The 26,806-nt window shown below is 50.8% G+C and overlaps 1 protein-coding gene across 5 annotated transcripts in view; it reads right to left on the bottom strand.

The window, feature by feature from the left end:
- The window catches only part of APBA2 (amyloid beta precursor protein binding family A member 2), a 233,727-nt gene that overhangs the window by 18,317 nt on the left and 188,604 nt on the right, over nt 1-26,806 (bottom strand). For all 5 annotated transcript variants that reach the window (XM_046650735.1, XM_046650728.1, XM_046650742.1 and 2 more), the window contains 5 exons: nt 24,119-24,199; nt 23,015-23,051; nt 9,028-9,173; nt 5,145-5,231; nt 606-791 (listed from right to left, as the gene is read on the bottom strand). In XM_046650735.1, coding sequence (XP_046506691.1) covers nt 606-791; nt 5,145-5,231; nt 9,028-9,173; nt 23,015-23,051; nt 24,119-24,199 — 537 coding nt within the window. The remainder of the gene's footprint in view (nt 1-605; nt 792-5,144; nt 5,232-9,027; nt 9,174-23,014; nt 23,052-24,118; nt 24,200-26,806) is intronic.

Genomic DNA, 26,806 nt, shown 5'->3' with positions numbered 1-26,806 from the left:
CACTAGCCTCCCTGGTTGCCCTGAGTAAGATCTGCCCATAGTGGGCAGCAGAGAGACCTGGGCCCACCCTCTCTCCCGCTGCTCCCTTCTGGGTCCCTTTCTCCCAATTCCAGGATCAGAAAGATGCTCCTCCCATTGAAGGAGGGAGTCAAAGGGTTTATGGTCTCTTAGCAAGTCTGCAGGACTTTAAACTTCAAAATTACTTTTCAATTTGTTATGACGTGAAATGGCCACGAGCGAAAGCAAAGCCAAACCTCAGAGACATGTGCCTCCCTGGACGCAAACCTAGCATGAAAATGTGCATCTTTACAACAGAAAGGTCAGTCAAGGACTATTTTATTTTAGGAGAAAAAAGCTTTTGTTAAAGGATTTTTTCAAATAGATAGCTCCCCCAGTACATTTAACCCCTGATATATCAGTTCATAAACAGCTCCTGAAGAACTTATTTCATGAAGTGAAATACAACTGTGTTCACTCTCTCTGCAAACTCAGAGAGGGAAAAATCACTGATTCCATGGAAACATCAATCACGGCGCCTGGGATCCCAGAGCCCTTGTGGGGCCAGGGCCATTGGGAGGGGCATGTCATGCCTGTGAGTTACTTACGTCCTCGGACTCGAACACGTGGCAGATCATCTTATACTGCTTCTTCCCCTCCTGGGCCCCAGGGGTGGTCTCGATGCAGTCCTGAGAGGCCGACCGGGGCATGCGGCGCCTGGCCATCAGCACCACGATGTTCCCAATGTCCGCGATGTAGGAGATGGTGCGCAAGGCGTGGTCCATCATGGTTTCCTGTCAGGAGAGGGACCAGGGGTCTGTGTTAGGGGATGGTATGGAGAACAAGCCATTAAAAAACACTCGAGTTTGGAGTTTTCCAACCTTGACACTACTGACACTTGGGGCTGGATCATTCTTCATTGTGAAGGCCTTTCCTGCGCACTGCAGGATGTTTAGCAGCAACCCTCGCTTCTACTCACTAGATGCTAGTGGCACCTCTCTCTTCCAAGCTGTAACAACCAAAAATATTTGCAGCCATGGCCAAATGTCCCCTGGGAGACAAAGTCACCTGCGGTTGAGAACCACTGTTCTAGAGAACAGAGCATTTTAAGGTCAATCACCTTAGCCCCACAGCTTCCAAAAGGACACTCAGTGGGGCCATGATGCCGGGCAGGGGCTCTCAGGTCCTGCGGGAGGAGGACCAGGGAACCAGCCACCTGGTGAAGCCATCCCCTCCCCGCCCCCGCCAGAGCCATCCGTGTCTCTGGAGAAGTGTCCCCTCCCTGCAAGGTGTGTGCCTGGCCCCGTCTTCCTTCTGAGCGGAGAAGGGAGGCTTCAAGGCCAGCCTTTTCCCAGGATTACTTCTTTCCACGGAGCCCAATCAGCCTGGGCCTGGGCCAGGGGACACTGAGGCAACCTGCCTGACTCGGATAGATGGGTCTCCGGCCATTCAATTCCCTCGCCCCCTGGCAGGTCCATTACTCTTGATGGCTTTTGTGGTCTGACAGGAATTTCCACTGAGCATCTCCCCCGTGACCCCTACCTAACAAGGCTGCACATAAAGGCCCTGAGAAACCAATCAGTTGGTCTTTTATGCCTTTGTCCTTTTTCCACAAAAGAAAACTAGGTGTTTCTGCAATCTCTGAGGCCCTTTTCTTCCTCTCAGAATCCATTTTTGCAGGGGATACTGCTCCACGTTTGTCTTCCTCGAGATGAATTGCTTCTGGCCAAGGCTATAGGGATGGTTTACAACCATAAAAGCCACCATTCAGGAAGGGACACTGGAAAGGAAATAGTCAGCGGGGGCTCTTTAGCATCTCCTGACTTCTGGCCACTGCCAGAAACACCCGAAGCACTCCCCAGGTGTCAAAAATGTGCTTCTCCCTCAGTTCTGGCTCATATCCACAGCAAAGCCATCTTCCTCGCAGACAGAGGCTGCCACCAACATGACTGTCCACCAACGTGCCTGCAATCCTCTCTCCTGTGCTGACTGGCCGCTTCAGTTGCCAGTCTCTCATCTGTTTCCATCTCTTTAGCCCCTCTGCCAATACTTTTTATTTTTCAGTCAAACCAATTTCCCGCTGCAACTCGCTCTTTCAGTTCATCCTAATAGCACCCAGAGCAAGCTTGCAAACTACTGATGGCTGCCCACGCCAGACAAGTCACTCCGAACACCTCAGGCAGACGGTCAGACCACAGCTTATAGGACCGTCCTGACCCCACTTCCCAGCACTGGTTTTTCTCACTCTTGCCCTGGCCCAACAGAGACTCCCATGGTGCCGCCAAGGCCCACCGGGGCCAGTGCTTGGTTAGTTCACCTTTCACCCTCCCACCCCCCTCAGCTCACCCTGCTTGCCCTTCCCTCTCCTTAGGCCAGCCCCAAGGGTTCCAGGTGGTTTAGATGAGGGAAACCTGGCTAGCACGTGGGGGCGCTGCTCTGGGCCTTTTCATCTCCCTTTCACAGGGTCCGGCAAGGGGTCTCAGAAAGAGTAAATGGGGCTCAGAGATGTTCAGGAACTTGTCTAAGCCCACAAGTTCACAGGGATGGAGCCCAGTTTCCATCCCCAAGCACACACTCCCACCCCTGGGTTGCAGTGCCCTAGGAGGGGCATCAGCAAGAGGGCAGCCGTACAAAGAACAGCAGAAGCAGCAGGCCTGATGCTGTCTTTAGAAGGCCTGACTGCAAGGGCAGCCCTCGGCTGGGGTCCGGGAACCTGGATTTCAGGAGGGTGCCTTCATCCCACCTGGTAAGAAGCCCAACGTGCCTAAGCTGTCCGTGCAAACAGTATGGTCCAGGCTGCACGCCTGCTTGCTTTCCGGGAGTCTGGAACTTTGGTGCCTGGCGGGCAGAAGGTGCCTCTGTGCCAGCCCCCAGGAAAGACCCTGGGCACTGCTTCTCCATGAGCTTCCACGTTTCACAAGTGCTGTCTCAACTGGCTGCTGGGGGAATTCGGTGCGTCCTGTGTGACTCCACTGGAGCCTCCCTTTGCTGATTCTGCTCTGTAACCTTTTGCCGTAATTAATCACAGCTGTGGGTACAACTACATGCTGGCTCCTGTGAGGCCTCCTAGCAAATCACTGAACCCGGGGTGGTCTTGGGGCCCCCGACAGGTGGGCAGATGAGGGATGGTGGTTAGAGCAGGGGGAGGGGGAATCTAGTCCAGAGAGTTTGCCAACAAAAGATCAGGAAACAAAGTCCAAGTCTGTGAAGTGTGCCCGCTACAAGGGTCATCACAGTCAAAGGTGATTCCCTGAGTTCTCACCAAGTGCAGGGCTCAAGGGGAGTGGGGCTGCAGGACACAAAGATCAGTGGGACAAGGCCCAGACCTGGACACGGGGACAGACCACGAGGAGGAAGGAGAACTGCAGTGGCCACGGCAGGGTGTGCTGAGTGCCTCGAGGGGCGCAGGCAGCGGGGCGCTGGGGTTGGAAGTGGCCCAGGGAAGGAACCATGTAATGACGCTATCCCAGCTCCAAGACACGCCCTGCTGCCTCCTCTGTCCCCAATCACCAGGTTTTCCCACCGACTGGGCCCTGAGGGGTTGACCCCAACGCATCTGCTACCTGAGAGCTCTCCTTTGCTCCTGCCAGCAGCCCAGAGATATGGGCATTGTCTACATCCAAGGAGAGAGCAAATGAGAAAGCACCCTGATGGTGCTGGGAGCAGGATGGACACCAGAGGACACGGGGGAGTCTGAAAATGGGGAGAGTTGAGGAGGAGCCCTGTAGTGCTGGTCTCGAACAGGAGGTACAAGTATGAACTTACGGCTCTTAAAAACACACTGTCTAGCGCTGGTCACTGCAAGGGCCCAAGAGCAATGACACCCCAGCAACAATGACCATAGCCAGCACCCAGGTCCTCGTTTCTGTACATCATTCCCCACTAAAAGAAACCACGCTCCTTAAAGAAACAGCTGATTCCAGGTCTGGGGCAAGGGAAGTGAAAGGAGAGCTCAGAACACATTACAGTCTCAGACAGCAAGGACGCCCTCACAGACAGAAGAAAGGAGGTCAAGACCACACGGGACCCAGTTGGAAGGTCCCTGGCCAAATGTGTGATAATCTGAGCATCAAAAAGAATAATAATAGTAAGAGACTATAACACAAGTTAAAAAACAATCCATGAGTCCATGGTGAAAAGAGAGAGAAAAAGAGGGGGAAAGAAACAAAAGCTCTCTTCACAGAACAACACCAGACAATAAAAGTAGAAAGCGTGACACAATTAGAAAATCACCATCCTGCATTTCCAACGTTGTAAGCAATTCAGGCAAGATCGTCTCTAGATGCCAACACCATCAGGCGAAACGGTGTTGGGGAACAGGGAACCCACACATCTGGAGGGTCACCACACAGATTACTTGCCAAAGGCAAAGAAGCAAGGGGCCGTTACCGGCCTCTGGGCCAGAAACGAGCTTGGTCCCCAGGGTCAGTGGGGCCCTTCCTCGTCTCATTCTGCGGCCAGCTCCTCTCACGGCAAAGCTCAGGTGGAGAGCACGGCTAGGGCTGCCCCAGCCCCTCCATCTAACCCCCACCCCGGCTCCGCCCTCTCTCCATCTCAGCTTACAGTCCTTGACATCTTACATGGCCACTTTCTCCTCAGCTCTCAGTTTCCCGGCTCCCCCACCACCAGCAGCCTCATGCAACGACTCACACAGAGAAGACGAGCAGAATCGCCGTCAGCCATGAGCCGCTGGCGGCACGCGGTTCACAGGGAGAGAATCTTAAGACACCTCCCCACTGGAGTGCCACCATGCCAGGGGCCGAGGGCTGAGGAGCACCAAGGGATTTCCACCCTCCAGCTGGACTCCCCAGGCCTGGCATGTGGAGGTTTCAGGAAGGCCATTCTAGAATCCTCACTGCTGAGCACACAAACTTCCAACTCCCCTCCCGGCCCCTCATGTTGTTTCTAATGGCAGGCGCAGCAGCACACCCTCCCCGCCTGACGCTCCCCGGCCCCCAGCTCACTCTGGATCCCACAACCACAACCCACTCAGGGCCCAGGGACCAGAGTAACTGTCCTCGGAACAACAGTTTCACCCCGCCCCAGAGGGAAAGTTCTGCGGCTAGACCTTGTTCCTCTAAGGCCCCTGCGATTGGAAGGGAGGAGTTCATTTACATGATTTTAAATAACCATCTTTAAATGCTTACCTGTGTGTCCGCATTTAACACCTTGATCCTCTGAGTGGAGATGAAGAGATCCACTTCGGTCAGAGTCTGGGCATCCCCCTCAGAATTCTAAGAAAGGACAGTGGATACTGTTACAAACAAATAAAGCCGAACTTGAACAAAGGCCTGACAATTTTGCTAATAACCCTGAGCGCCCCTAGAGGGAAATGCTACTCCCGCGTGGAGCAGCCATCGGAAATCTAAGCGCATGCCGCCTTTCAGCGAATCTGTAGCTAAATGAGTTCTAAAGGCAGTTTGCACAGGGAAGAGAGAAGGAGGGAGGAGACGTTTCTGGAAGTCTGAGCACAGTGAGGGGCCGGATGCCTGGGGTCGTTTGTCACAGCATCCAAACTGCAGCCCCTCTGCTCCCCACTAAGCGGGCCTGCTGCCCACCCTTACCAGATTCCGCAGAGGCACAGGGTCTGTGGACTTGGGCTACAGTGCTTGGATTTGGGATTCCAAGTATCCCCAGGAAACGGGGAAGAAATTTTCAAATAAATTGGCTTAGAATGTCAACATTTTCTCCTGATTTAAAAAGTCACAGTCATGTTACCACCTCAGCAGCCTTGGTTCTGGTCTCACAAAACCCTCATGGAAGCAAGATCCCCACTACACCGAGCACTGCCCTCACAGTGACATAGGAGACGCTGGCAGAAGCCATCACACTTGCCCCTGTTGTGTCATCTCCTAGAGTACGCAAATCGTATGGCCATTAGTTATGTGTACCTGGAATGTTCTAGAAGCTGAGTGAACTACTCAGGGTCGGCCCCAAACCAAGACAGCCTTTCATGGGTTTTTGCATCTGTGGGAAGCCTAATTACTACTGCACAGTGGCAATGAAATACACGTTCTTCCGTTTGCCCACTGAAGTAAATATTTCTTGGTGGTCTCTCAGGAGCCCACAGTGGTTTATCTTCCACTTCAAAAGAGCAGAAACTGGGATTTAATTCCTCACTAGAAAATCTGAAATCAAAAATCTCCCTGCTGACAATTCCTCAAGAATTCTGATGTGCACAGTGGCCCTGTATTATAATGATAAATTTGTATTTTTACTCAGTTCCCAAGAGAAAAGGTCTTTTTGGACCAGGGTGACACTGTTTTGAACTGATTATAAAGAAAAGAGAGTTCAAAATAATGCAGTTGAAAATAGGCTACAGGACTGTGGAGGAATTCCTTTTTCCCTGTTTTTAAACATTAGGTTATCTTCTACACGCTTTTAAAGGTTATATTCCAGGATTGTTGCTCAAAACCCTCCGCTAAAAAGTAGCCTGGGCCAGAAGTAAAACAGAAAAAGTGCAGGTGCCCTTGGTTTCAGTGACAATTTTGGAGGGAACTTGAGTGCTATGACACATTTGATGGAGAAGAGGGACATGTGGAGCCAAGCGGGCTCAAGCTGGGGGTAAATGGATGAGGCAAAACCTGATCAATAAACTAAAATGAAAGGGAAAAGCTCACCCCATCATATTTCCTGCTGGAAGGAAGAGGGCGGGTATCAACAGCATGGACCCTAAGAGGGACCTCAGACAACAGGGTGGGCACATCTGTGGATGGGGGGCCCTGACCCTGCAGTCACCAGAAATTCTATGAGTGGGAGTGGCTGTCTGCTGGGGATGCCGCCCACTCCTGGGCCCCAGGCTCATGGTGCACCCTCCCGTCATCATTTCCCTCGCCAACTGTGGCAGACTAGGAAAGGGCCCCTTGGCAATGATCCTGAGCATCTCCCTGCATGAAAAGAAGAACAGCCCTTTGTGGATGTCATCAGCTGGCCTCAGCTGGCCGCTGAGGCAGTTCTGAGCTGGGTCTGCCTGTGCCCGACCCGGTGGGCTCTTTGGACTGCAAACCCAAGGAGCCGGCTGCTGTCCACAATGACTACCCTGCTCCAACTGCCCGGCACCCCTGGGGTGCACTGGGCTGCTGTGGGCAGGAGGCCCCTCTTCTGTGGGGGAAGCACACCCCAAGTGCAGGTCTGCAAAGCCAGGCCTGTTCTGTGCACCCAGTGGAAAGCTGGCCCGGGCAGAGGGAGACGCATGAGTTCCTTCCTCCCCTGCAGCTGAGGGAATCAAAGGAGATGCCACTGAGCAAAGAGTGAATGTCCCGGGACAGCAGTCTCACTGGAGGGGGAGGGAGTCCCCAGACACGGTCCTCTGGCCACATCGCGAGAAAACGTTGTTCCAGGCAGGGATGGAGGACTAAATCTTTTGCTGTTTAAGCACTAAGCCAGTGCCAAGTTGGTGCCCTCTGACACCAAGCATTTAATATTTCCCGTACTGGGAGGCTAGTTAAAAAAATCCCAGCATTTACTAAATGACCAGGTTTACAAAGAAATGACTGAAGGTCAACCCAGTTGTTAAAGGTCCGCGCTCCAGAAACTCTTTGCAATAGAGAAAGCATCTCCTGGGCAAAACGAACTTCTCATCAACCAGATTTAATAAATTAAAGTTAACAAGTCTTTAAATATCAGAACAATTTAATGAATTCTGTGCAGGTGGCCTGGGCACTAAATGCATCACATGGTCATATCAAATGCCACCTTTACAAACATCCACATAAAACAGTAACACCACAGCATTAAGCACGCCCAAGCACATGGAGACTCCGAAAAGAAAGATAAAAAAAGGCAACGATTAAATTCTTCTGTAAGTGGGTGGTTAAAAAAAAAAAGTGTCTGTGGTTTCATTCAAAAGTCTAGTATTTACCTACCAAGGGAAGAGAAAAAACCATTTGCCACATTATTTGTGTTCCTAATGGAACCCCCGCCCCACTTCTTCCACTGCACAGGATAAGCCACAGAAACACAAGCAAACCCACAGTCCTACACACCGCTTTTTTCTTGATTTTAGCAGCCTTCTGCATCCTCTGAGCAGCATGTAAGAGAAAAGAAAAGCAGATGGGCGCAAAGAGAAGGAAGGTGCGGCAATGTTATTCCCGTCTCGTGGTCAACATCCCAGGGCTCAGAATTTGTGCCCAGTGGCAGGTGGGAGGCCACCACCTCAGTGAGCACATACACTGATCAGGAGAAGCCCACACTCGTCCCTTGAGCCCTGGAAATTAGCGACCACCACTCGGGTATGAGGGTGCCACTGAGGACGAGTGACATGCAACCGGCTGGAAGAAGAGCGCCAGGCTCTAGGGCAGAGGAGCGGGACTGGGTCCAGGGCGGCAAAGGCGGCGGGCAGGCAGGGCTGTGTGCTGCTCTTGGTGGCTTCGCTTCTCCTGACCAACACGGTGGGCTCCCACTTGGTGTCCCTCTCCTCTGTTAAAAGAGGTCAGTGTACAGTGAGGACAGGGAGGGGGCTGGCAGGACCCGCAGCCCTGGTACTGCCCAGAGGGGCACCTCCTCAGGCCACGGCGGCCCTCCCTCCCGACGTCGTGAGCTTTGCTGACTTGGCCTCATGCTCTCGCCTGGCTGCACGCACAGTTCAAAACCAGGCGATCCAACGTGCACCAAGAGCTGCAAGTATGCCAGAGCCTTCCTTGAGGTCATGAATTCAAATAAAACCTATGATTTCTTTTTCTCCCTTTCTGCAAGCGCTCTGAATGGTGCTAAAGCTACAGATACTGTCGAACTGGGATTCGGGGTTCCATACAAACATGTTTCATGACTGGTATGCTAAGAAGGATCATCTTTAAAAAGTTGTGTTTCCAGGTGGCCCGGACTAAGGAGCTGGCTGAGCCCCTCTGGGCTGAGCCCAGGCCTCTCCCACGCAAGGCCAAAACCTCCCTCAGCCTCGCCGGGTGCCTTGGCATTCCTGCTCTCCATGCCGAGGGCTGGGGGTCAGAGTACACACAGACTGCAAGTGCCAGGCCGCCTCCCCCATTCCAATGCACCCCAAAGTGACCCAGGGTGCCCCTGAGCCCAGCCTACCTTGACCCGGCTGACGGCCTCCTGTGCCTGCATCATTCTGATGTTTTTGGAAGGGTTCCGTTCTGAGAGCAGCTGGGTGGACCCCAGGTAGTTGGCAGCAAAGATGATTCCATCGATGAGGTCTTCCGGTTCACAGGGCCCTGGAACTACAGGGGGCACAGTTAGAGTCTTCCTTGAGGACAAAGGGCCTGCGTGCCTCTCCTTGCACAAGGAACATGGCAGCAAGGACAGGGACCAAGGAGAAGGGCCAAACCATCTCCCACTCGTCTGCAGCCAGCGGGGTGAGGCCGGTCTACTTCCCACATTACTCCACAGTGCTCCATGGAAGTAACTGCACGAAATCAACCCCCAGAAGTGTCAGGACAATTCTGGGATCCCAGGCAGCTGTCATTCGAGGCACCTCAGCCTCCAAGGTGACAGCCACGTGCTGCAATCCCAGAAGACGAAGACGCCCTTTCCAAAACATGGCTGTACCAACACCCAACATACATGGCTACACCCCAGACCCTCTGGAAATAAAGATGACAACGGGAAACTGCCCATTACCCTCCAGTTCTTCTCTGGCCTTCTCCTCTGCTTCTGTGCTGCAGGGCTCTTGCCTGCCTGCTTGGCTCCCCCCATCCAATACATCTCAGGTCCAGGCTGGGTAACATGGTCCTTGTTCCACCTGCTGCCTCTAGACCAGTGATGCCAACAGAACTTTCTGCCACAGTTTGGAATGCTCTATCTTTGCACTGTCCAATACAGGAACCACTAGCCACGGTGGCTTTTGAGCACTTGAACTACAGCTAGTACAACTGAGGAACAGAATTTTTAAATTTTATGCAATCAATTTATTTAAATACAAATAGCCACAGGTGGCTGGTGACTCCTGTACTGAACAGGCAGCTCAGATAGAGGCCAGCCAACTTTTTCTGTAAGGGGCCAGATGGAAAATATCTTAGGCTCTGCAGTCTCTGTGTAACCAGTCTCCTCCACATGTGTAGCACAAAAGCAGGCACAGAGAATATGCAACTGAGCGAGCATGGCTGTGCACTGGGAAAACTTCATACACAGAATCGTGTGGCGGAGAGGATTTGGCCCCAAGTCCAGGGTCTGTCCACCTGGGAGACCATCGCTCAGGCTTCCTCTCAGGCCCCCTCCACTTTCTTCTTCACTTCACAGTCTTCTTCCCCCTCACTGCTGACCCCCCAGCCAGAGCCCTCCTTCTCGGGGACGTTGGCCCAGGCTCTGAGGCTCCCCCTCCCCATTTCACCCTGGAAGACAAGCATTCAGCTAGCCCCTGTGGATTGCAATGAACTGAATGTTTGTACCCCTAACATTCCCATGTTGAAATCCTACCGCCAATTGTGAAGGTATTAGGAGGTGGGGCTTTGGGAGGCGATTAAGTCGTGAGGGTGGAGGCCTGACAAAGGGGATTAGTGCCCTTATAAAAGGGGCGCCAGAGAGCAACCATGCCCTCTCTGTGCTGTGTTGAGGACACAGAGAGAAGACTATCTGCAACTGGAAGAGGGAGCTCACCAGCACCCGACCACGCAGGCAGCCTGACTCGGACTTCCAGCCTCAAGAACTGTGAGAAATCAACACCTATTGTCTATAAGCCACCCGGTCTGTGGGGCTTTGTTACAGCAGCCCAGACGAAGACATGACTCTAGTATCCACAGACTATTCTCCATGCCCGCCACAGGAGGGTCCTTCCGGACCAGAAATCTGATCATTTTTTCTCCCCTCCTCTAAACCTCTCAGAGCCTTCCACTGTTCTCAGGATGGAGGCAGAAGTCTCTGAGCCTCAAAACCCACATTCCCCTTGGGAGGTACACGTCTGTAGGGAGTGGGGCAAGTTTTACTGGCCTCTGTCGTCCCAGCCTCAGCAGACCCCCAAAGACTGGGGTCCGTCTCCTGCCTGCGTCCCCACCCCAGGCTGCTCAGGCATCCTGGGCTCAGTGAGCAGCCGTGGTGAGCAGCCGTCACCCTGAGAAGTGAACATGCAGCCTCCCTGAGAGCAGGCTGACACTGGACTCAGGCAAGTCTTCCACACTACTCTCTGAAACTTTAGCTCCCCTTCAACCAAGGAAGAGAGTGACACATGCAGCTGAGATGCTGGGAGGGATGGGATCTTGTACGTTATGTGTTCACTTGCACAAACCTCAGCTCTGTGGACTTTAAATTAAACCTCCCAAACTGGTGACAGCGTGTGTCCAGCAGTCTAAAACTGTCAGCCCGAAAATGTGTACCCGGCTCACACATCACCTACACTGGGAAACTGCAGACACAGAAAAGCATGTAGTTTCCTTCGTACCGGCACACTATAAAAAGTCACACGATTTCATAAAGTGCTTTAGAACAAGGTGGAGTATTCTGAAGTTTAAAAGAAAGCTAATCTTAGTAATAATGGGCCCTGGCAGGTCCCAACTTAGGAACGCCCAGGTCAGCTCCCCACCTGGTGGCTCGGCTCCAGGGATGTTCCTCCCATCGTGGTGCTACTGCACTGGGGGCCCCCTCCCTTTCTCCCCACTGACCCTGACAGCCTTGCCCGCAGCCCCCAGAGGATGAACCCCCTTCTCTTGTGTCCTCAGGTGGCTTGCTCCAGTGATCTTTGATAAGACTCGTGGAAGCCTCTACCAGACCCTCAGGGAACCAAGCCCAAGTCCCCACCCCACAGCCTCCAAGCCCCCCATCCCTGTCTGCAGAAGCCACTGATGCCGCAGGGGCCCCCTGGCCCTTCCCCACAGATGGACACTCTGGTCACTTCCACAGTTGAGTGGCAAGGACTTCACACATCTGAAGTCCCAGAGCCCTCATCCAGCCCCACCTGTGTCATCGTGTCTGGAAGAAAGAAGTATCTCACGCTACAGAACCAAGTTTGGGGGGTCCCTTCTAGAGTCTTAGGTCTCATGGGGCAGACATGGGAAAGTGAGGCCCCTTTCCTTCAGCGACCATGTTGCGCCTGGGCCTAGAGGGAGAGAGCTGCCCTCAGTGTGGCCTCCCACCACGTCTAGGTCTCTGGGAAAGCTCCACCCACATTGCCGACATCCTGGACATGGCGGAGGCCTGCCTGGAGAGCAGCAGCGGGTGTGGTGGTCAAAGTACTCTGCAGCCTTGGGTGAGGGGATGAGGGGGGTGTGAAGGCAGGGGTGGGAGCAGGAGCCAGGGCCAGCTAGAGGGCCTGGGGGCACCCTAACTTCGGTCAGGTTTGCAAGCTCACCCTTTCAGGGTTTAAAAAGGCAACCCAAGGAAAGCACAAGGACCCCTGGTGAATGTTCAGATCACGGGTTTCTCATCCTATTGTTACTGTCATCTTCCCCAAATGTCAGTGCAAGCTGCTGTCCTCTCTGTTGTGGGACGGTGCCTTCTCATCCACCCCTGTCTTAGCCACATTCCTCCTTGGCCACCCACTCTGGCCTCCAAGTTGGAGCTGGCTCTGGTGGGAGAGAATAACCTGGGTAGCAGGACCTTAGTCCCACAGGACTCTCAGGAAGCCCTCCCAGTCCTGCTCATCTCACCAAAGGTCCATCACAGGTCGGTGAGCACCCCCTGACATGCACACAAACATGTGTGCACAAGCACGCACACATGTGCATGTTGGCACAGCATCTAACGTAAGGGCAGCAGTTGTGTCTCTGGTCCTGCAGGGTCATACACCTTATAACTGGGCCTGTGCTCCTGACAGGGAGCCAGGCCTATGGATACAATGTGACCCTTTCTGGGGACAGAGCAGAAGTAATGATTTCCATGGGCAGCTACTTTAAATTATGAAAGTTGCAAAGCACCCATATTACCATAAGCCCAAACCAGAGTAGACAGAGAGATCAGTTCTGAAGACAGTGCTGAGACCTGAGAGAGGGACGTAACCAGGGCAGTGGGTGGTCTGGCACCCCAGCTGCTAGAAGGTGGCCCAGCTCTGTGACTGGCTTGTGAAGGGGCCCACTGCTGCGCTAAGGCCTCTCAGAGAACCTCCTTAGACAAGAAGAGGAGAGAGGCCCTGCTTCTGAGCCTGTGACTCGCCAGTCCCCAACGCAGGAACCCACTCACCTGGACCCAGGACACGGCGTGGCAGGGGCAGACCAGGCCCAGAGGACGGTGCACCAAATCATGTTATAGTCGTGTGTATCTTAATACCGAAGGGAGCGCTGAGTGGGCTGGGCAATGGTCCTCGCCCTCTCCCCAATTCTGCAGCAGAAGGAAGGCACCCCCCCACCTCCCACTGGTCAACACTGGGGGCCAGGCTGTGTCCTGGGGGCTGGGACAGTAAGGGGAACAAGGCAAGGAGATGCTCTCTCTCAGGACACCTCGAGTCCTGTGAACAAAGCAAACTCAGAGGCAAGGTCTTTTCAGAGGATGAGAACTGGGGCAGGAAGCAAACATGGGGCAAGGTGACTGTGACACCATCTGGACTGATGACAGGAAAGGCTGCTCTCATAGCAAACGGGTGAACGGAGACGCACACAACAGGAAGGGACACCACACCTGTCAAGGACGGTGTTTTGTGGGGTGTTCAGGTAAAGCGAAACCCTCTCAGGTGCCAGACATCTGAAGGGAGGCAGGGACACCTCTCTGGGGTCATGGGGGGCTGACCCGGGGATTGGAGACCCAGGCTGAGTCTGAGCTCTTCTATCAGCCCTGCTCCCCAAGGCTTTCTGCCCTTGGGAGAGTGACCCAATTTTTTTTTTCTTTTGCTTCAATTTTCTCACCAGCAAAATGGGGGGAAAATTCCTGATTTCTGTCTCCACTGGATTTTTGCAAAGATAAGATTGCTAGTAAGGGGTTTATAAATGCTAAAAGCATATAAAATGCAAGACATTCATCGATGAATTCTTCGTTTGTATTTGCATCTAGCTCAGAAGACAAGTCACAGCCCATGGATAAGGCAGGGCCTGGGCACCAGGTGAGGGAGGCAGCAGCAAGGACAGATGCAGTGCCCACGGGCAGTTCATGTGCTCACTCGGCCTCGTGGGCAGGCTGCATGGGAGGGCACTGAGGCTGGCAGGGCAGAGGGACGCTATGGTTACGCTGATATTAAGTGACTGATCAGGGACCAGACCCAAAGTTGGCCATATCCCAGATGGCGGGCTCCATCATCAACAACATCTGGAACCTCTGGCTGCAGGTAAAAAGTGGTTTGAACATACCCAACAGGGCAGTGGGAGGTGGCAGGTCATTTAAAACACCTGAAGCTGAAGCCATCTGAGGAGGGAGGGAGGGGGGAGAGAGAGAGCTGAAGCAGCCCCAGTTGTGCCCAGAATCTTGTGCAGAGTGTGAGGGGCCTGCAGAGTCCCCGACCCCACCCCAGAGGGTCCACTTCAATGAACCCAGAGTGGGGTCCAGGAATCCAGACTTCACACACGGGCCAGGTCACACTGACAAGCAGCCAGTTTGGGAACACCTGATCTCCAGCAGACAAAACCCCCTCCACTGCCATCTCAGGAGCAAAGCCCTCTGAGAGACACAGGCCAGCACACGTCTTCTCAGCCAGGGGCTGACTCTTCACAAAGCCCCAGTTGACCCCTGCAGGGCTCCATGCCAGGGTCAAATCAGGCTGCTCCTTCCCTCTCAGGCTCTTGCCCTAGAGATGACAAACCTTCTCCCAGCTGGGCATGGCTGCAGGGGTTGGGGGACACACGGTGCAGGAACCCCTCCCTTCCCTCCATCAACAGCATATACTGTGGGTGCACCAGGGCCTGTCACCAGCTATGGGGAGGCAGAGGCCACCCCCAACAAAGAGAATGGGCGGCGTCAATCACAGGGTGGCTCCTGCACCCCGCCCCTCGGGGCCTCTGACTAAAGAAGTCCGTGTTCATCTCACACCATCCTCCCCTCAGGCCTCGTTCTCTCCAGTGAGTGTGCTTCTGAGAATCCTCAACTGAGGAGGGTCACCTCACAGGGTGCCCTAAGTACAGTGACAGTAACTGACCAGCAGATGGCGTCACTTTGTTCTGCAGGAAAGTCCAGGGGTCCCAGTAGTCCTGGGGTAACCAGCACCCCACATCTTCAGCCAGTGCTCAGGGCCTGGTCCACGGCAAATGTCCTCACATCCCATCTGTGAGGTGGGGGGTGCATATGGGGCCCTGTTCCTGGGGTGGGGGAGAGGTCTTCCCTTCTGAATGGACTCCTCGCCTTCCACTGCAGGCCGCTGTCTTTGAACTCTCCCTTTGCCAGTTCCTCAAGCTGACCTTGGTCAGTGACCAGACCCTTCTGAGGTCCACGATCCTGTTTCAATCCATGTCCCTGAGGAGATTTATTAAAGGCTGGCCCCATCTCCCCCACAGGGAGCCCCACCAGATCTGGCGTCCATCTGAGGACACAGACTCCTATGTGTGAAGGGCGCCCCATCCCAGGCAGTGAGGTCCACAACCCACATGCATGGACACCAGCTCCCCGGAAAGAGGCCAATGAAGGATCCAGGTCTTCATTACAACTCCAACAGACGCCAGCCTCGGCCAGGGGGTTCTTGTCATTCCTGCCTTGCTCTTTTTTAAATAGGAAATAATACCTGCCCCAGTGCCTCCAGCATCCTGCCTGCCAGTCAGACCTACTCCCACTTGCACACATCCTAGGGAAGGAAGAAGCAGAGAAGAGTGGCCAATGGGGGGGTGGGTTCAGTTTCACAGACACAGCTCTTTACTCCAAGCACAAAATGCAGAACCAAAAACCAAACAGCTCCATTCCAGCACTAAAGCAGCTGGTCCTACCTGTTCGAGTATAAACTGTTCTTATTCGGCTCAACTCTTGAACTAACCCTAAGCTGAGACCACCAGAGGGAGACAGAACAACAAAAGAATAAAGACAGAGGTTTAAAGGAGATGCTGTCTCCCCAGAGAGCAATTTCTCCTTTTTATTTTCCTTTTACGACATATACTACGCTCACACAAGCATATGTGGGATGTGTCAGCACAGCTTGGACAGGAAGAATAAGGCGCTCCAGGTTCTTCCCTGCTGGAGGCTGGAAGCCCCCATCTGAAATGCCCATTGTAGAGCCCGAGACCCCGCCGAGCTCTCTGAACAGAGAAGGGGTGGAAGGTCCCAGAGGCACGCCATGGAGGCCTCGTCCCTGCCACTGTGGGGGAAATTGTCCTGAAGGTGGCTGTGGACAGAGGCTTCCAACTAGAGGCCTGACCCCAGGTGGCCTCAGTAACCTGTGCCTGCTTCTCCCTGGGATCTTGGAGGGGCAGCTGGGTGGAGCTGGAGCACAAGGTGGATGGAAGGCAGTGGAGTGCAGCCCCCCAGAGAAACCAGACCTCTCTAGAACAAGGGTGTAGTTCTACCTGCTCCTCAACAACCCCCCCAAAGCAGACCTCAGTGTTCTATTTTTACAAATAAGGACAGTCCACATGGGCTCAAATGACTATGCCCAAGATCGCCATCACCAGTTCAGGTACTAAGCATTTTTGAGCTCCCACGTAAGGAGCTGTGCTATGACAGAAAACATGGAGCTTGCAGGCTGACGTCAGTCCCACAGTCACAAGATAAATGCATCAGGATGGCCCGTGGTAAATGACATGAAGGAAGGACATAGTACTGAGGAAGAAGCAACAGGGGAGCCTGCCCCCAGGAGGAATTTGGGAGTGGCTGCCCTTTGAACTGAGGTTTGAAGGATGAAAAGGTAGCAACAAGCCATAAAGGGAAAGGAAGAGAGAGCTTTCCTGGCTGAGGCAAGAGCAAGTACAAAGGCCCAGGGGTGGCAGGGAATATAGCACCTTAGAAGAGTTCATATGTGGCAAACTGCCTATGTATGGGGGGGGGGGGGGGGGGGGGGCAATTGGAACAAGTCAACGCTGCAGAGAAAGTACCAGCCAGATGTGAGGACCCAGAGGTCACACCAAGGACCATCACAACAGGACATCGGTCAGGGAAGTGCCTGACCACTCTGCCTTTAGAAAGGAACTCTGGCTGCAGAGAGGCAAACAGCAGAGAGGAAGAAGGGAGAGCTGCTGGGAGGCCACCGCAGCTGTCCTGGCAAGAGAACAATGATGATGGTGTGGACCAGGGTGACAACGGGGATGGAGAGACAGCGACAGACTAGATTCATTCTGGAGGTTCGATCAACAGGACTGGAAGGTGCAGTGGAATACAAGGGGAGGACAAGGAGGGCTGGAAAGTGGGCTGCAGGACTGGATGGACAAAGCTGCTGTTCACTGAGGAAAGGACCCTGGGAGAGGACTCGGCATGGGGGTAGGCATTCTAGGCAAGTTCAGCTGCAGTAACCGGGGAGTCTTCCGAAAGAAGCCCAGGAGTCCTTGCGAACTGTGTGTTGTGCCAAGTGAAGCCGCAGACATGGGAGAACTGTCAAGGGTGAGGGGCCAGCTGGAGAGAGGGCCCAGGACCCGGCTCTGCCGAGCTCTGACACACTATGCCCAGGCAGTGGAAAGTCAACCAGCAAAAGGGGTGAAGAAGTGCAGACACAGAGGGCGGAGGGAGGCCAGCAACAGGAAGGCCTCAGAAAGGGAGGCGCACCCAGCTGTGCCCACGCTGGCGGGAGGACAAAGGAGCCCTCATGCTTACTGGGCACAGTGACAAGGAAGCCAGCAGTGACCTTGGAGAGCTATTTTGGAGGAGACCTGGCCAGGAGCCAGCGAGTGGGTTGAGGAGTGTGGGGGAGGTGTGTAGAATGAGGGCACCCTTCCCAAATTCCGATTAAGAAGAAGAGGAAGGGTGAGTGACGGCTGTGGACAGATACAGGACAGGACAGACAAGCTCAGAAGCCAGCGGAGGAAAGAGTGGAAGATATAGGAGAAAAGACCTCAGACTGGGTGAGGTTCCAAAGTGCAGAGGGGAACTTGTCCACAATTGGCAGGAGGGGCCACGGCCCTGATGGGACGTGAAGAGAAGGAGAGGCCGGGAACAGGCAGAGGAGTGCTGAGGCTACATGCCAGGCAAGCTGCCCAAATCAGTGTAGGAGCTAGCCCTGGGAAGGCAGGTCTAGAATGGGAAGAAGAGGCAGGCAGGGACGTCAGAGTCGTGACCCTGGATCTCAGGTCAGAACTTCTACCCAGAGCCCTGGGGCGTGGTCCCGGGGCCCTGGAATGGTTCTGCCTGCCCCAAATGCCTCCCCTACTGCGCGAGCCTGTCCCAGAGCTGGACACCCCAATACTGCCATGAGCTGTGCCTCCTAGGAGCCACTGTTAAAGGTGACCCTGTAAGGCTGATATAAAAGAGATGGCTTTGTCTGAAAAACCAGAGCCATGGGACAGTCACCAGGGAGAGGCCGTGCCTGAGTCTGCAGGACAGGCTGGGTGGTCAGTGAAGGAAAGGCTTTGAGAGTTCCACAGTGTGGCACTTTAGACACCCAAGGAGCAAGATAAAGTCACTAGCTGTAGAGAAGAAGAGAGGTGATAACAGGGAGTCAAGGGAGGAAGGTCAAAGCCAAGCTCAAAAGGGTACACAGATCTGCCCAAGATAGGTCCTAGACAGATGCTTGTGCTCGGGAGAATTACTTCCCAGAAAAAGCAGAATGAATACAAAAACTGGCAAAAATAGGAAAAGGCATATGCAGGAGGCCACTCACTGCCGCACTATCTGTAACAGAAAAAACTGGACACCACTCAAACGTTCCTGCACAGGGACATCCATCCACACGGTGGGGTTTGCCCAGCAGCCTCCAGTGTACCTCCATATACTGCCCTGTACAGGTGGAACTTTAGCATAATCTCCAGGATTTAGTATTACGTGAAAAAGTAAGATAGAAAAAAAGGTGTATAACTCATTACCATTTACCTGGAAGAAAGGAGAAAACACGCTTACAGTAAAAATATGTAAAATGCTAAAAATGGTTATCTATAGTGGGAAAAAAGGATGGGGGGAGGGATAACATGGAAAGAAACTAGACATCTTTGCAAATATCCTGTTTTGTATATTTGACTTTTTAACCACGTAAGTATTTTATATAATTATAAAACAAAATTAAATGAAAAACAAATTCCTAAGAATTAAAAGAAAAACGAATCTAAATGTGCATCCAGTTGCGACATAATTACAAAGAGAAGAACTATTCTGAATGATTTTAAACCACACTAATTTGATGGTACATCCCTCGCAGGCTATACGCTAAAGACAAAGGTCAATGCAAATAAATCTTGGACTATATCTATGGTTGTACATCCCTGGCAATGTTGGTCTTGTTATTGAGACTGTTGCATGATTACGGGAATAAAACAAAGTAGAATTATGTTGGTGTCCTTGAGAAGGGGATTTGGGGCATAGGAAAAAGAAGGTACAAATGTAAAAACCCTACAGTCCTGATGAAATATCAGCATGAATCATGGTGCATTTCATCTTGAAAACATACAGTATATTAGATATCTATAGGTATGCATAACAACAGCTTAAAATGACATTTATTCTCTCAGTTTCTGTGGGTTGGAAATCCAGGTGCAGCTTAGCTGGGTGCCTCTGGCTCAGGTCCCTCTCAAGGCTGTAGTCATGGTGTCAATCGGAGCTGCAGCCTTCTTAAGACTTGAATAGTAGAGGATCCACTTCCATGTTCACCTATGAGGCTGTCAGCCGGAGACGTCAGTCCTCATGCCATGTGAGGGTTTGAAAGGGCCACTCACAACATGGCATGTTGCTTCTCTCAGAGCAAGCAAGAGAGCAAGAAAGAAGTCATAGTCTTTTTATAACCTAACGTTGGAAGTGACATACCATCCCTTCTGACATATTCTATTCACTACAAGTGAGTCAATAAGCCCAACCTACTCTCAAGGGAAGGGAATCACCCAAGATCATAAATACCAGGAGGTGAGGCTCACTGGGGACCATCTCCCTACCACATATATATATTTCCTACCCCTCTGGCCAATTCAGTAGCAATGACCACCCACCATGCCCAGATTCTGGCCTATAACTATGACTTCCCAGGGATCCTTGAAGAAATAGCTTGTTCTAGTTCTGAAGCAAGAAATGTTTAAGATGAGCCTGGAATACCTAGTCACACCAGAAAACAAGGAGGCTATCAAAGACAACTGGGCTCACACTGACAGGATTCAGGAACCAACCTAAAGAAGCTCCCACTGGCCAAGGATGAGACAACCTAAGCATCAATAAGGACGACATCTACAATTCACTGAAATACACCACGTTTCAACCCGAGAGTTCCAGATGGTACTATATAAAACATCACTGGTTATCTCTAGAAGCTGTTAAGGAAACATTAATTTTATAAAATTTTTAAGTAAAGAGAAGGAATCAAGTACTTAACCTGTTTTTCCTATACAAACTGTACTCAAGGTAACCAAATTCTTAATGACGGAAAGTTTCTCTGCCTAGATTAACTCCAGCTAATCAATGAAGAAGAAATGATGGAATTAGAATACCATCATTCTGTAAGTGCTAACCAATTAATGGATCTAGACAAAGATCATTAATGGCTGGTAATATTAGAAAAAAAGAGACAACCAGACAGCATGTGCCTCCTGATGGAAGAAGATAACAATATCTATGAAGGTTTTTTTGCCCCAAACAACCAAACTGAATCTGATCAAGCCTCGAACAAGATCTAAACACACGTTTCACAGGACCCAGAGGACAGAGGAACATGTTAAACAACAACACAAGGATGCAACCTGCAAAATCCAGACCGCGGGGAACTCTCCAGGCAATGACGCAGATTCTTCCCCAACAACATCAACAAAAACATTTTAAGAGAGAAAAGAGAAAGATGGATGGAGAACCTATACAATAAGAGACATGAAAGAAATCGGGAACTATATGAGCCAATCTCAGTGCACAGCCCTTATCTGGAGCCCCATTCAGATAAGCACACTGGAGCTGGAGCCATGCAAACCCTGACTGGGGAATTTCAGGATATAAAGACACGACTGTTAATTTTAGTTGTCATAATAGCATTTGAATTACTTTTAAAAATAGAGTTACTCTCTTTTAGAGATACATAGGTGAAACATTTAAAGAGGATATGTGAGGTCTGAGATTTGCTTTAGAATAATCTGGGAGGGTTGGGGAGTAGATGAAGTTAACACTGGGCATGAGTGGGCAGACACTGAAACTAGCGGTGGGCACACGAAGCTTCCAGACTAGACAGACTAGGAAGAAGGACCTGGCCACCTACTTTCGAAAAAATTGGGCATGAAAACCCTATGAATAACAGCAGAGCATTGTCTGATATAGCACCGGAAGGCAAGAGGATGGCGCAAAAAGACCAGGCAGGGTTCTGCTCTGCTGTACACAGGGGCGCTAGGAGTTGGAATTGACTCAACAGCACTAACAATGACCAGGCATGTACTTTTGCTTAAAGGTGTCTATATTTTCATAACAATCAAGGGGCTTCTCTCCTACAGGAAACTAAATTAAGGCTGTCCACACTGGCGTGAGCTGGTCACAAGCAGCTTTAGCCAGTCTGAATTGGTTTGAGGCCCCCAACTTTGTTTTGATTTGGTTTAGAACAGTCAGAGCTGGTATAGAGAAGTGAGTCCTCCAGAATGCTAGCAGCTAGAGGGACTGCCCAGGGCTCCCAGGCATTGACACTGCCTCCTCATCCTTCTTCACCCCCCTCCCCTGCAGGTAAGAGGCTGATTCAAGAGCCAGGGGAGGTTAATGTCCAAATCATTCTCCTAGACGATTTGAGGGAGTTCTGCCCAAATGATGCTGTGATATGCTGAAAAGTGAGCTTCTTGGATCCACAGGAGTCTACCTCACTGGAACAGTGTGCTGGGCACACCCCCAGCCTGACATTCTGACCGCCAAGGAAAATGGTCCTGGATGTGCTGCATCTTCCCCTTTTTATGAGATGGTGAGCCCCATAAATCAGGAACTACTCAAACCCTACAGTTGGGGGATATGGTGGGAGTGCTCTCTTCCTGCAAATCATTAGGTTCTGAAAAATCACAACTAGCCATTTGGGTTAGAATCATCATAACCTGTTGTGACCTGATGAAAATCAGTTTGATCCAGTTTCAACCAGCTAAAACTTACCTAAAACCACATGCAAACTGCTGGGAAAATCCCATTTGAGCCTATTTGAATTGGTCAAAATGCAGTCAAATCTATTTGAATTGTATAATATTGGTTTCGACAGTTCAAAAGTGGACTTTACCCAGTTTGAGCAAGAGTGACCCAATATAATGCTGAACCAGTTACAATCGGGTGAGCCAGTGGATTCACTTTTAACCAGTTTGAATTGGGTTAGCCTGGTTCAAACTCATCCCTTGAAGGGGAATTCGGGGGCTTCAGTTCCCCAAGCTGCAGTTGTTCAATTTAAAAAAATCAGGGTAGGAAAGGTTTAAAGTCTCTTATTTCTGAAGATTAATTTACCTTCCTTCCATAAATATCCATAAAAATTAATTACTACCTTACTGAAAGGATTAATAAACTTCACATGGTGTACTATAACACACTAGCAAGTGCAGGAAACACCCTCCTGGCAAACAGAAAGATCATACTTAAGAGGCCCTTTACTGTGTTGTTAGACGACCTCCTAAAGGACCCCCGACGTTACCTGACGCACGTCAGACAATGGCTCCACCCACAGCCAAGCAGGCATGCTCCCCACACCAAAAAAGTGATACAGAACAGAGCAATCAGTTTTTTTAATTGAATGTTGAAATGCACTATTAACCCCCTCAAAAAAGATGAGAGAGTGAAGGAAAATGAAGAGTCTAAAAAAAGAATAACAGCCTGAATTTGGATACAATTATATCCACCCTAATCAAAAGTTTTAGATCATAATTAGCTGCTTATACAGACACATTTCAATCTATTAATTCAATCATCAGTGTCATGTGTGAGGCTATAACTGAGGGTGTAATTAGATGGGATGGTCTCCTGTTCCCTAATCAACTCCCCCTGCTCCCCAATGTGGGCTTAGGCAGCCCTCAAATAACCACATGCCCAAGCACCTCGCCTTGTCAGAGCACTCTCTTCCCCTGGAAGGTGCGCTTTCTAAACACACTTTACCGGAGGGAATCAGAAGTAAAAGTACCATTTGCTTTGACATAAAAATGCAACTGCCCCTTGAGAGATAAAATTCAAAGCCACTTACCAGCCACAAAACTTGGAAATGATGCCACCTTCTTTGTCTGTTAGGAAATATGAAAAAAACAAAACATGCAACAGTTGTAAGCAGATGGCCCATCAGATCTAGGCTAAGATGAGTACCATAATATGAAAAGCTAAACCCCTCGATTGACTGGTGTTCCCAGGAAGTCAGCTCCATGCAGTAATCCAGTCTCATTCAGGCACCATGATGGTTGGGAGGGGCACATATAATCAATTCCCAAGGGAAAACTTGGGACAAAAAAGCCCATCATCTAAAATCTGGGGACCCTCAGATTAGCATGTCACTGCTACAGGGAGCGTAGAGACTACATGACCTGATATTTCTCCAATTGGTGGGCATGAGAGTTCCCAGGGCACGTCTTTAAAACCAAGATAAAGGAGATTGGACACCACTCCCTTGGTGGCCATGGTTATTTCACCAAAGTTAGAGAATCTCATCCAAACTATGCTATCCAGAAAACAGATATAATTTGCTTATGGCTTCATTTTAACAACCTGCATCACGGCAAGGTTAGTTTATTTGGGATTGTTTTTTAAAATCATGGTGTTGGTTTAGAACAATGGTTCTAAACCAGGATTTTTGTCCCCACGGAGACATCTGGCAACATCTGTAGACACTTTTGGTTGTCACAACTGGGGTGGGGGGGTTGCTGCTGGCATCCAGTGGGTAGAGGCCAGGGATGCTTCCAAACATCAGACAGTGCCAAGGACAGCCTTCTCAATAAAGAGTTAACTGGCCCCAAATATCAATGGTGCCACTGTTGAGAAACCCTGGTTTAGAACATGACTGTCAGATCACAAGATAGAATGAGTTTCTGTCAAATCAGGAAGCACCAATGACCCCCACACACACCAACAGCCACCCCTGAACACACCACAGTGTCGGGCTGAATCAGCAGAGAAGGGCCTTTCCTTCCTCCTCCAGGACCAGGGGACCTCATCTCCTCCTCCTTTGCCTGACTAGACTCCCTCCCACCAGGCACCATGTGGGAAGAGAACGTTGTGGAGATGTGAGCAGACCACAACAGGGTGGGCAGCTCCACCATTAGAGCTCTGGGCCGGAACTCTCATCGCTGGAGAAAATTACCTCCGGAGTGTTGTTATTGTCAACGGGCCCATTGAGATCAGAGCGCTGCTGCTTCCTCGGCTGTTCCAAACCATTGCAAACCTGAAACCCAGAGAGTTAAAGATAAAGATGATGTTTCCATATGTTAGAAAAATAGACCAAGATACAAAACTGGAGATACACTATGATACAATTTCGTAAAATACATGTGCTTGCAGGTTTTTGTGAGTGTATATTTGTAATGTGTGTGCATACAGATATAATTCAATTAAATTGCTCTACAATTAACATATATACTCATACTTCTAAAAAGTTATTTGAACCATATTTTCTAATCTTACTATTTCTTACTTTTTAACTGTGGTAAAACATACGTAACATAAAATTTGCCATCTTAACATAAGTGTACAGTTAAATGGCATTAAATGCATTCACATTGTCATGCAACCATCACCACCATCCGTCTCCAGAATATTTTTCATCTTGCAAAACTGAAATTTTGTACACATTAAACATTAACTCCCTATTCCCTCCCCCACAAAGCCCCTGGCAACCACCATCCTACTTTCTGTCTTTATTAACTTAACTACTCCAGGTATGTCATATAAGTGGAATCATACAGGATTTTTGTGCGTATACGACTGGCTTATTTCATTGGTTCATGTATGTTGTAGCAGGTGTCAGAGTTTCCTTCCTTTTTAAGGCTGAATAATATTCCACTGCATGCACAGACCACATTCTGTTTTCCACTCATCTGTCCTTGGACACTTGGGTTCCTTCCTCCTTTTGGCTATTTTCAGTCATGCTGCTATGAACATAGGTGTACAAATATCTCTTAGAGACCCTGCTTCCAGTTCTTTGGGTATGCATCCAGAAGTAGAATTGCTGGATCACAGGATAATTTTATTTTCAATGTTTTGAGGGGCATTATACTCCGTTCCACAGCAGCTGCACCATTTTACATTCCCACCAACAGTGCCCAAGGATTAAAACCATATTTATAAAATATACAACTTCTCAGTTGAGAATAAATACAAATTAGTTAATCCATTATTAGAAAAAATAACGTGTCCCAAGGATATGTCATAAGCCTTCTCCTAAAGAAGACATCAAAGAAAAATTTCTTTTACTTCACTTAACAAAATTTAAAGTTTAGGTATATTTTCTCTATTTAGTGCTTTATAACATCCAGAAGAGAGAAGCCAGATCCATAGCACTGAAATAATATAACTTATTTATTTAAAAATCAATATAAACATACTATAAATTAATGTTTACTTTAATATAAATGTCAATTTATTTATTTATAAATGTAACCTGTCATCAGTATTGTCATTGTCATCATCCACATTGGATTGTTACTGCTTGACAACCCTTTCCTGTACAGGATGGCTAGTCCCACTCCTGCTTTACAGCTGAGAGGACTGAGGCTCCAGGCATTAGTGCTAACGGCTGGGTTCCCACAGGCTTAGGTGACATGGCAAAGTGTTGCTGCCAGGCCTCTTTCCTGTCGTTGACTGCTAGTCAATCTCTTGGGGGGATGGGGTAGAGAAAAATTAACAGACATCAGCCCACCCTCCTGGCACTGATGGGAACAGGAGTGCCATGCACCAAGCAGACTAGGGACTCCTGGCTGAGTGTCCCCCCCATGACTACAAACACCACTGGGTTTCAGAGGCAGTGGGGGTGGAAGGGGATGGCTCAGATGGGAGGTGGAAAAGTGGGGCTGGGCTTTAAGGATGGGAAGATTTGTACACAGAGGAAGAAGGGAAGGCATCACCACTCCTGAGAGAAATCAGAGCTTAAGCTATGGGAGGAAATGAGGCCTTCCTGGAGTAGAGGGGTTGTAGCGGAGCAGCTGGGGCCCAGGTGGGTCAGATGTCTGGTCGGTCCCTGCTTCCTTTGCTGGAAGCCCAAGGATTCACCCACCCTGAGCCCTGTGAGCCCAGAGACCACACAGGGGGACCCTGATCTCACGCTGCTGTCCTAGTATGTCTCAAGGTGGGGCTCTGGAGCTCCGGCTTGTCTAGGATGGCTGGCTTGCTCCTCTGCCCCCCCACAGCCCTCCTTCCCAGGAGCTGAACCCATCCTTCCCCAGATGAGAGGGCTCCGATCCACCTAGGGGCTCCACTCCAGTGGACCCCAAGCTGACCAAGCACAGCTGACAGTGCTCCTTCCTGTAGGGCTGACTGGCCTGGGGACCACTGCATGGGCCCCACTCCTGCATGAGTCCCACTCCTACATGGGGACCACTCCTTCAAGGGGACCACTCCTGCATGGGTCCCAGTCCTGCATGAGTCCCACTCCTTCATGGGGAGCACTCCTGCCTGGGTCCCACTCCTGCATGAGTCCTACTCCTTCATGGGGATCACTCCTGCATGGGTCCCATTCCTGCATGAGTCCCACTCCTTCATGGGGACCACTCCTACATGGGTCCCACTCCTTCAAGGGGACCACTCCTGCATGGGTCCTACTCCTGCATGGGGATGACTCCTGCATGGGTCCTACTCCTGCATGAGTCCCACTCCTTCATGGGGCCCACTTCTACATGGGTCCCACCCCTGCATGAGTCCCACTCCTGCATGGGGACCACTCCCCCATGGGTCCCACTCCTGCATGAGTCCCACTCCTGCATGGGGACCACTCCCCCATGGGTCCCACTCCTGCATGAGTCCCACTCCTGCATGGGGACCACTCCCGCATGGGTCC

Source organism: Equus quagga, chromosome 2 (genome assembly GCF_021613505.1).
Source record: "Equus quagga isolate Etosha38 chromosome 2, UCLA_HA_Equagga_1.0, whole genome shotgun sequence".
Taxonomy (NCBI): domain Eukaryota; kingdom Metazoa; phylum Chordata; class Mammalia; order Perissodactyla; family Equidae; genus Equus; species Equus quagga.
The sequence above is the reverse complement of the archived record's forward strand: the minus strand, read 5'-3'. Positions and strand labels throughout refer to the sequence as shown.